This window comes from Acanthisitta chloris, unplaced genomic scaffold (genome assembly GCF_000695815.1).
Source record: "Acanthisitta chloris isolate BGI_N310 unplaced genomic scaffold, ASM69581v1 scaffold5614, whole genome shotgun sequence".
Taxonomy (NCBI): domain Eukaryota; kingdom Metazoa; phylum Chordata; class Aves; order Passeriformes; family Acanthisittidae; genus Acanthisitta; species Acanthisitta chloris.
In genome coordinates, this window is record NW_008668635.1 from 31,839 (window position 1) to 42,620 (window position 10,782).

At 45.3% G+C, this 10,782-nt stretch overlaps 1 protein-coding gene across 1 annotated transcript in view; it reads right to left on the minus strand.

The window, feature by feature from the left end:
• LOC103800587 (PERQ amino acid-rich with GYF domain-containing protein 2-like) overlaps positions 1–10,782 on the minus strand; it is a 55,521-nt gene that overhangs the window by 21,574 nt on the left and 23,165 nt on the right. The window contains 1 exon segment of the mRNA XM_009072968.1: positions 3,359–3,538. Coding sequence (XP_009071216.1) covers positions 3,359–3,538 — 180 coding nt within the window.

Sequence of the window (10,782 nt, forward strand, 5' to 3'; positions counted from 1 at the left end):
CTGACAACCAGACCGCGCTTCTGACTAAAACCACAGACAGACATCGCCGCAGCACAACCAGCAGTGTCTGTGTCAGAGCTGTGGCAAAACAGAGCTGCGGCTGGAGCCTGGCCACGCTACACTGTTCAGATGGCTGTCCCTGCCTGTTCGCTGCCCTGGGGCGTGCAATCAGCTGAGCACTTCTTCTCCGGCTCTTTTGTGTGGAACAGGAACATTTGGCATTAAGAACTTCCTGTACAGCCAGACATGAGCCACCCAGAGAGCCTGCACTCAGAGCAGCCTCTGTCTGCAGACAGCTCTCAGCCCCAGAAATGTGGGGCCTGAAGGCCAATTCTAAGCTTGTTAATCCCACCGATCTTCACGTTAAGCACCACCTAGTCTGCTTGAAAAGATTTATCCATATCGCCTTTTACAGCCCCCACGTTTTCAGAGGTAGGTGGACAGGCAAAAAGAAGAGCTAAGTGGAACAGACACATGCCCTTGTTTCTTAACAAAAAGCCTAGTTAGAACACAGGCAGCAACTGAAGTGTGAAACACTGGGCTGCCAACCTTTAAAGCAAGCCAAAAGTAAAGACAAATCTTAATTCTTACCTCAAGCTTTTCAACCAACAGGCAGGACACAAACACAGCTTTGAATTCAGTCCTATAGCACCATTAGGCACCAGGTATATGATCAAGATTCCAGTTTAAATGATTTTAAGCTGAATTTACCCCATGCAATTTATGGTGATGCTATAGGTGAAAGACAGGACTGCTGGCTGCTCCAGGAAATCCAAGTACACTCAGCCTCCGTGATTAACACCTGTCGATCTCTTAGAAGTTATAGTCTAACTCAGCAGTGAAATTTTCGATGTATACTAAACCAACAAACACTGACCTAAACCATTCTAGAGCAAGGTCTTCCAATGTGCTTTAGCTGCTTTAAGATATTCAAGAAGCACAAAGAACAATGCCCCAAAAAAATAAGAAGTCTACTTGAATCAGAGCAACTGATTCTGAAAATGGAGTCAACCAGGATGAATTTGAAGAGCCTTTCAAAAAAAGCAGAAACCAAAAAGTCTCTATGTGAGATTACAGCCTGAGACCTCTCTCAAATACTTCTCAGGGAAAGCATCTTAGTAGAGCCATTTAAGCAAACACACAAAATCGTATCAGACAAATTTCAGGCAAGAAAGAGTAATTCCTATTACTTAAGGATGACTTGGTAACTCAACCCATAAACATCTACCCATCATTCACTAGTTTTGAGAAAAAAAGAGGTTTGTGTATATATCTGACAAAATGGGCTTGCCATGCAATCACACTGCATGGACTGGAACAACAGAAAGAGGCTCTTTAGGTAAGCAGCTATTAAACCATTAAAAAAGATGGCTTAAAAACTAAAATAGAACAGAAACGCCCCCCCAAGGGAGCTTCAGACACCGAATCTAAAGCTGTGGTCACTCTTCTCGCAGACAGCTAACCCAGTCTAAAGATCCTAGCAGGGAGCATACAGAGCCAAGCCAAAGAAAGGTTCAACCAAAGAAATGATGACAGCCCTCTGAAGACACTTCTATCTTTAGCAGGACACATGATTAGCACTAACACCAGAATAAGTACAAAGCAGCAGTTTAAGCCATGCCAATTTGAGTTAAACTCACTGCATAATGCAAAAATGTGATTAAAATCATTTTGATGGTCCTGTGGCTACTCCTGACAGGAGAATTCAAACACACTGACTGACACTGAGAGCCCTGGACAAAACAGCTCAGGCTAGCTCTAAACTGGCAACTTCTCTGCAGATTCACAGAGCTCTAGAACAGGGTTTCCATCCTATCTGCTAACTCTCACCTGTAAGCAAAGTTCAGTTCATTGCCCACTACACTGAAAATTCCAATATGCAGCAGTATTTTCTATGATGAACTCAAGACAAATTTTGAAAACCTTCCCCAGAACATCTCCCAAGAAAGCTGAAGACACGAAAGAACTTCTGAACTTTGAGGTCTATGCTCCCTTTCAAGCTAAAGCATGCAGGCTTGTACTTGCAAAACACTCCTCTCCCGAGTCATGCTCCATCTGACCATCATGAGGCAGCTGGGCTGATGTCGTCTGAATCGGATAACAAAGCAGCAGTGTCTAATGCACGACTGTGACCAAACACTGGGCAACATTCTTCCAAATTCGCCCCTTAGCCTTGCTCTAAACAGAAAGCATCTGACAATAAACCCAGCCCTGGGCTTGCTGTGGAATTTTAGTACAAGCAAAAGCTGTTTGAGGGCAGAGTAACACAGCTGTGGAGAGGTTCAGAACAGAGGTGATGGCTGCTCACAGCAATTACAGCACTGAAAGTCCTCTGGTGAAGGCAAGACACTCATTGTAGGAGCAAGTGGGACTTTCCTTCAACAAAAAAAGTTGTTCACCTCAGCCCTCTAAATATCCTGTGCTTCCTTGGTTTCCCTATGAAGCTTAGCCTAGAGAAAAAAAGAGGCTCAGAGGGACCACATCACCCTCTGCAAGTACCAGAAAGGTTACAGCAGGGGAGGTTTAAACTGGATGTTAGGAACAATGTCTTCACTGAAAGAGTTGTCAAGCATTGGCACAGCTGCCCAGGGAAGTGGTGAAACCACCATCCCAGGATGGATTTAAAAGATGTGTGGATGTGGCACATGGGGACATGGTTAGTGGTGACCTTGGCAGTGCTGAGGGAAGGGTTGGACTCCATGGCCTTAAAGGTCTTTTCCAAACTCAGTGACTCTATGCAGACATAACAGTAGAAGAGCCAAATCCTCCCTTGGTACCCCAGAATCCTTCTGCAGCCAAAAGATATCCAAACTCAGGATCCCACAACCGATATGACTGAATCTTTTCCAAACAGAAGGAAAAAACTAAAGAAAATATATGTTTCAGTCATACTACTGAAATACCAAACTCTGCTTTGTATTGCTCCTGCAACTCTGGCAAGACAATGCTGGAAAGTAAGCGAACCAGACTTACCTTGTCAGGCCAGGAAGGGCAGAGTGACACCAAACAGGTGCCTGACATTTATCGGGACAAGACATCCTGTAACTAATGGCACAATGCATAGAGCAATATATACTGAGATTTGCCAAGGATGCCTCCTGGCACTGCAAACACAGCTGGAACACTAGACACAGGCCAAAGACCTCTTTTAGCACAGTGTCAGCATCACTCTGCACACGATTTTATACTAATCATTTTGAGACCAAGCACCCCAAGTATGCCAAAACCGTATTTAATGACCAAAACCACACAAACCTTACCCAGTTTGTACAGAACTCAGCACACCTCCCTTCCCTCTGACTTCCCACTGCCCTCTCCCTACAAGCCTGGCTGCATTTTGCTCCAGCTCTGCTCTCACCTGGACTGTGAGGACGCCACCTCTCGCCATCCCGGCGGGACCCAGCCAGTCGCCAGCCTCCGTCATCATCCTCCCCGTTCTGCTCCTCCCTGAAGATGCGCCAGTTCTCGCTCTCTGAGCGTATAAACTCGTGTTTCCTCCCTGCTGTTGATGTCCCTCCTTCCTCAAAGTTTGGTCTCACTGCAAAGAAAACACAGGCCAGTGAACATGCATCCTGTCTTTGGGAACACTGAAACCAAAGGGCTGAAATCTTGCTCCCCTAGAGGCAAAAATGCACCAGAAAGGGTTACAGGAACCTAGGAAAGGAATGGGAGTTCAGAAAGGAAACATGACAGAGATTTAGGAAATCCCTCCTGGTCCCTATGTACCTTGGGATGGAAAAACTGAGGAAAAAAACCAACGCAGAAGCAAGTGAAGCATACAACGAATGTTGTGACATGGACAGGAAAGACAGAGGAGGAAAAGACAGCATAGGCAAACATAAAACAAAGACGCCAAAGTGTGCAGAGAGACAGAATAAGCTGCTGTATCATGAAAAGTCCCAAGTTATAGGGAAATGGGAATACAGTAAACTGTACATATTATATAAAACAAACCTATTTGCTACTTCTGTAACAAAACCCATGTGAGCTCTATATATTTAATCCAGTATGAAGTACAGAGTTCCTGCAATGTTTTAGGAAACACTGAAAATTTACAGTAGGATTGAGGAACGAACAAGAAAAACTTAGCCATGTTAAAATTCTCCTGTGAATCCATCTTCTGGAGAGCCGAGGTCAGTGGATTAAGAGCTAAAAACAATTGTGCTCGAGCTAATGGACAAGCCTACCAGAAGTTCAGGAGATGAGAAAATCTTTTAGTTCCCAATTTACATTATGCTATATTCAAAACAAAGTCATCGAGTACCTAACGCAGAGCAACGCTGTCAGAAGAGGATGACGCAAAGACTCCACATTACACACCAGTCTGCCCAGCTGCTCGCACTGCTGCCTCACCCTGACAGGGACACACCACCACTGAAGGCAGCACAGCTCCAGGCCCTCGGACTGTGGATGCCTTTTAAAGTGCTCAGCTGTGTGGCACCAAGCTCTCACAGGAGCCATGGGGATGCCACTTCTTTGCCCATACCACTGCCCATGGTCACCCACAAGTTGCTGGTGTATCCATAGAAAAAGCATTCAAGTAATAGAGAAAGGTACACTGAGTTCTCCTTCTTAAGAGCCTTAAAATCCAAACTGTAAGATGACTGTCTAGTATGCCTGCTTAGACAGGAAAAACAAAAGGAAGCAAGAATATGCTTTAAGATTCCTGAGGTGAAAAGGGACAATGTCAAGAATTTACTTTAGGAAGGACAGGAGAACGCATTTCCCTTCCTTCCCATCAGGCAGCTTTTTCAATGGGAAAAAAGAAAGAGTACCTGAAATTCTGTAACATATCAAATCTCCGTTTAAACTTGAAAATTCTTCCTACCTAGAGATACTGCACTCTGGAGACAGGAAACACACACTAGCTTTGTACTTTCCATGTATCTTGGAGAAAAACCAGCATCCCTTCTCCACTCTCCTCAAAACACTGGAGGAAGAACTCACCCTTTTCTCGAGCTCAGTATTTTCCACAGTGTATTGTTTCAGGCATGGACTCTACTAACAGACTACAGGAGGAATTCAATCCACAGTACAAAATCAACAATGCTTCCAGTTTCACATGAAATCCTTTAATCACTGGCACAGGAACAAGCTTCTACAAGAAATTTTAAGCTGGCAGGGCCCTTGACTTATCAACTAGACAGGAGAGGTAGGGAATATCCCAATGTTTAAGATGCCAGAGGTTTTCACCTGGGTGGCTACAAGTGACTTATTTGAGGCCCTCGGAAAGGTAACTGGAATACCTTCCTCAAGCACTGGGATATTGCTCAGGGAGGTGGTGGAGTCACCATCCCTGGAGGTGTTTAAGAGGTGTCTGGATCTGACACTGGAAGATACAGGTTAGGGTTAAGGGTTCCAGCAGCGACAGGTTAAGGGTTGGACTCAATGATCTTAGAGGTCTCCTCCAGCCCCGATGGTTCTCTGATTACTGTTTCTATATAAGAGGCTAAAGCACACTGGCTAATATGAGGTACAGCACCAGCACCAACAATCTCAGCTTCCAAGCCCAATACAGAATACTGCCAAGTCTACTTTGCCACTGAATATTCCTATGTTCTTAGTCCCCTGCACACATTCATGGGCACAACCAGTGCAACTCGGGCTTTGTTGGACAGCTGGTTTGGCTCCCAAGCTACCAGAGTCAGGTTTTGTATTCTGAACGTGCAGAAAATGGGGTTTGAAGCATGTCTACAGAGGTGACAAAACATCAAATGCTGCTTGCCAAGATCAGACACAAGTGGGATCCAGCTCCTCCTCTGATGTTAAATTCTACAGCATTAGAAATCTAAGAAACAAGAAGATAATTGATTACAGGGCTCAGTATTACATCCCCCTGAGGACAGGATTCCCTGTGATCCTGAAACATTTCTGAGCACAGCAGCACCCCAGCATGCCAGATCATGGGCTGTTCTGACGCCACACTTCAGAGGAGCTGAGAGGGAAAAATGCAGTCTATCGTGACATACTTCAGTTTTCTGCTCGTGAGACACCAAAGGCAGCAAGGTATGTGTCAGAACAGGTCTGGCGTCAGATGACTCTGGAGATTAGGTAGAACAGTCAAGAAACTAGTTCTTTACAAATGCAAACCAGTCAGGTTAAGCATCAGAAAAACCAAGCTACACAGAAAGACGAACAAATCCGTACAGAGGATACTCCTGCTGCTCACATCTAAGTTCCCAACTGTCAAACTCTTAGCACATTCTCTGCAAACTGTTCCTAGGCTTGAGAACACTCACTTCAGCTGAAGTGACTTAGGTCAGAAAGCCAGTACTTGGCAACGCTCTAGGATGAAAGAAACTAAAATGCAATCTATGGTTTTGCCTTGGACTAATTGACTGGACTTCCTGAAGGGAAGGAGCAGTAAAAGGGCACCTCTGTTCCAGCCTGCCGCGAAGCCAGCAACGGTGTTTACAGAAAACTTCAGACAGAGCCTAGTAGTACCCAGCCAAAAAAGCCTACAGCTGTGCACCACTGAGCTGAAGGGAGGAGCACTGCGAGGAGCAGGGCTGGGATTCTGGGATGTGGCCCCATAGCAACCTATTTATGAAGAGAACTTATTAAGATAATTTTATTAAGAGAATGGCAAATAGCTTCTCCAGGCTGTCAATCCATGCTCCCATGACATGCTCACAGGAAAACAATGGCTGACAGCAATACCATTCAGTCTAGAGAAGGGGAAAACTAGGAGAGTCTGTTAAGTTCCTTGACTTGGTCTCTCCTCTCTGCTGTGTGCTACACATTTCCTCGAGAGGAAGATAAAAGCATTGGCAGTTATTGTTTTTAAAGGAACCGAAATAACTGCCTAGGTGTGTGTTTTTGTAACTCATTTTACAGAATTATAAAATAAATGGCCTTATGGTGATGTTTCCAGAGAAAGACTACTCATTAGGACACTATCTGACACCAGGGACATTACAGGACCACAATACATCATGAACTGACACACTCATAACCAGGCAGCGACCAAAATCACAAATTCTGATGTCCATTTCCAGCTTCACATTTTGTCTCTCTCCACAAAATCTCAACAGGAGGTCTCAAACACACTCTACTAAAATATAACTAATTTTTCACCAAATTCACCATTATCCTGTCACGCGTCCGGGTGAACTTTGAGATCCCAAGGAATTAACAAGAGTCTAATGCCACAACATCTGGAAATCATGCACTGCACCTCTTTCACCCACCGCACAATCGTGTAAGATTTTCAATCCATTCCATCGAGTTGGATTAGAAAACCTGTGACCAGACACCACATGCTTTCTACAGTACAGAATATGGTTTGTAAGAAAATATCCCTTGTGAGAAAAAAACCACCTCCTACTTTTGAATAAAAGAGGCTGTCTGTAGTGGAAGCACAGAGGGACGGGCAAAGGGCAAGTCACACTGTCCTCCTGGCTCACCACAGTGGTGGGAGTTCCCCTGCACTGCGACACTTGCCCTGGTTCTGAAGGTCACGCAGTGCACACCACAACTTCCATGCTGTGCCTGAACATGTATTAAAATGTTCCATACTAATGAAGCAAAGAATTAATGCTTTGCAATTTAGGGCTGGTGGAAGGTTAAAGAAGAAAAAAAACAAATAGGGAGGATTTTGTTTCCTAAGCAGGAAAGTCTACATTAATAATTTTCCCAGCAGGCCATCAGTAGTTCTACTGCAAACAACCACAGCCTTTGTTTCTCAGATCCTCTTACATCTGACGTTCGGATCAAAGCCCTCACATCAGCTGCTCACCACGGGAAGAAAGAGGAGAAAGTGAAATACTACTGTGCTAGAGCTGTCCTCAGAGGTGTCTAGCAGTGCAGCATGCTGACCCCTCAGCGTGGCCGCACAGCTAAAACATTCTCCCTCAGTAACTCTTCTCATTTGGTAAGTGAGAGAGAAAGCAGCTCAGGCAAAAGTGGCTTCGTTTGCTGCAAGACACCTAATGTGCACCGTTTCATTCCTAGGCTTTAGCAAAGTCCTGTGACTCGTTCCAGGTTTCACAAAGGAGCAATGTGGAGATGGAAGTGGCCAGGTCCACGTCCTCTGCCAGGACCACAGGCTGCAGCTCACCCCGCGCCCAGAGCTCACGACCCAGCAAGGAGGGCAGGGATGGACTGCACAAAGCAGCAGGGAGACAAGAGTTTCTCTTGTCAGCCCAACAGTAGTTGACAGTGGTTAGACAGAAGGTGCCAGAGAACAGTGTCTGCTTTTCAGCAGCTATATGGGAACTTTTCCATTTAGTTTTTCCAAGGGAATTTTGGCCTTGCATTCGTGTAAGACTTTCAGATTACAATCTCGATTGGGAAGGTGAGGGGGAAGGTTCCCCTTCTCCAAGGAAATGTTTGAGGACTTCTCCTTGCTGCTAAGGGTTTGTGTTGGGTAAAGAAACACTCCTAACAAACCAGCATTCTTTTCCACATGATCAGAGCTAACTGGCCCTCCTGCAGGCAAAATGACCAATCAAATCAGCTTCATGCAAAAACCAACCCCCCGGCACTATAAACACAGGAATGAGACATACAAACCCATTTTTAAAGGTTTTGACTTTTTTTTTTTTTTAACATCTCTACCAACCACTTGTAGGAAGTTTCTTGCTAGTGCTGGAACAATACACCAGACCAGCCCAGTCCCTCTCCTGGAGCTCAGGTACTCCCCTCCTCCTGCCCAGAAATTCTGCAAAAACTGGTAAGTACAAAAAATCATCTTCATTTTCTTTCCTTTTCTTTCTTCCTCAATTGTACAATTTGAAATTGTGCTGTCATTCCCTAACCAAAGACACTGCTGTTGCTTCCCGGGCAGAGAATTTTGTTTCTAGCGCTTGCTAAATTGAGTATTGCCTTAAACAAAATGGTTTCTGTTTTCCCCTCTTGAAAAGAAAATGCTCTTTCAGATGATACAGAGCAAAATGCTTTTCAGAACGCTTGAGACAAACAGGGCTGGAGAGACTGCAAGACCCTGCAGACAGGGAGAATTGCAAGCCTCCAGCTCAAGTACCCAGGTGTTATGAACAGGCCAAGTGTTATGAAAAAGTCATCCTTACCTTGCTGCATTCATCGCAGCTCCATGAAAAATAAAGGAGCTTCACCTCTTCAGGCCTGGTTTCACTATCTCTACCTGAACCTCCTGCTGTGGCAGTTTCCACTCCCCATGCCTGCGGCGCCAGTGCTGGGTGCGCGGGAAGCCGTGGTGGGCACCGAGTGCACGCCAGGGGCCCCGAGGCTCAGAGAATCCAGGCAAGCTACGGGCAAGTTTGCACCACACAGGGCAGGGCTGCTCTTCCACGCCAAGTTGCACAGAACACGGGTGGCAGCAGACTGCCACTGCTGCAGCCTTACAGCACACAGAATCCTCCCTCCCAACTGCCAAACTGCTGCTCTCTCAGCGATATGGAACTCTGCACTTCAGTTTCTTTATACAGATTTAACACTTCCTAACATATTCGAGAACCTTTACCCAGACTTTGCCCAGACTAGCTGGTCCACTCAGGAGCTATTTCTTAATGCAGAATTAGTGTTCACATGGATCATCAGAGTGCTTACGTGAAAACAGATTATACCCAGAGACGGAGCATTATTTGGATTCCTTAACATCAAGTATATAAGGAGCCTTATTTCCTGCACTACGAAAGCAAATGCACTCTTTCTTTTTACCACCTTTTTCTTTCAAAAGTTCACTGCGTTCTGTAGTAAACTGCCACAGAAAGTCAAGAGTACAAGCTCTCACATCCTGTACTTTGTGGGTACTTGCTTTGAAATTTATGACTCGTGCTCCACAAATTCAAGGTCCCATTTTTACGAGACTCAGAAATGTCCTGAAAACTGTTACCTTAATTCTGCAAACTGCTCAGAAGTAACAGTCCTGTCACAAACTACTCCCATTCCTCTGGAAGAGGCATTAGCTACAAAACCTAAAGGTCAAACATGTTTGAAATTTTAACGGTCCTACTCACAACAGTCACATAAGCTTTCAGCTAAAGCAGTTACTGAGTTACCTCCTGCATTTCTAGGACTGTCCCCTAATCTGAGCTATATGACCCAGTCATGCCATCCATGCTGAAAAAACCCTTGGTTTTCTTGTATTAATGGCAAAGCATCTCAAGGATTGCTACTCAATCTAAAATCAACAACACATAACAATCACTTTAATAGCATAAAAGTGCCTTTAAAACTCATCATCTTAGTTCAATCCTGCTGCAAAGTGCAGCGACAGCATCACACCTGAACGGCCACAGCTCAGAGCACAGAGGATGTTTAACTGTGACACCAGGACATACTATGCAGACCCAGGCCGAGCACAGAGGGCACACGCACAGTCCTAGGGGGTCATGCCACCACCGTGGCAGGAAATCTGTGTTGTGCCACACCTGTGAGCGGTTTCTGCAGTCATTCCCAGCAAACAGCAGATCCTCTTGACTCCTGCTGTCAGAATGAAGCAGTGCACTATGAACTGCCTCAAATCCCCCACCCCGCCCCGAGTCAGTTAGGGCAGATTTTGTTAAGAGCAGAAGCCAGGCGGGTAGGGCAGCACCACAAACTCTCCCTGAACACAGCTCCACAGAAAGGTGTTTGGGCTCCAAAAAAAGGCTGCAGGTGCATTAGTGGATTGAGCTGAAAACAAGCTAGAAGTGTCACTTTACATGTCTTCAACTGAGAAGGCAAATAAAAAGAAAATGAAGACAGTGCTGCAAACGAGTTCTCCTGCCAGAGCTGTAACAGCTGAGCTTCTACTGTCAAGGGAAAGGCTACACGAGAGAAGAAAGGAGAGGAAAGCAACAAGGTGGCATGAAGCAGGAA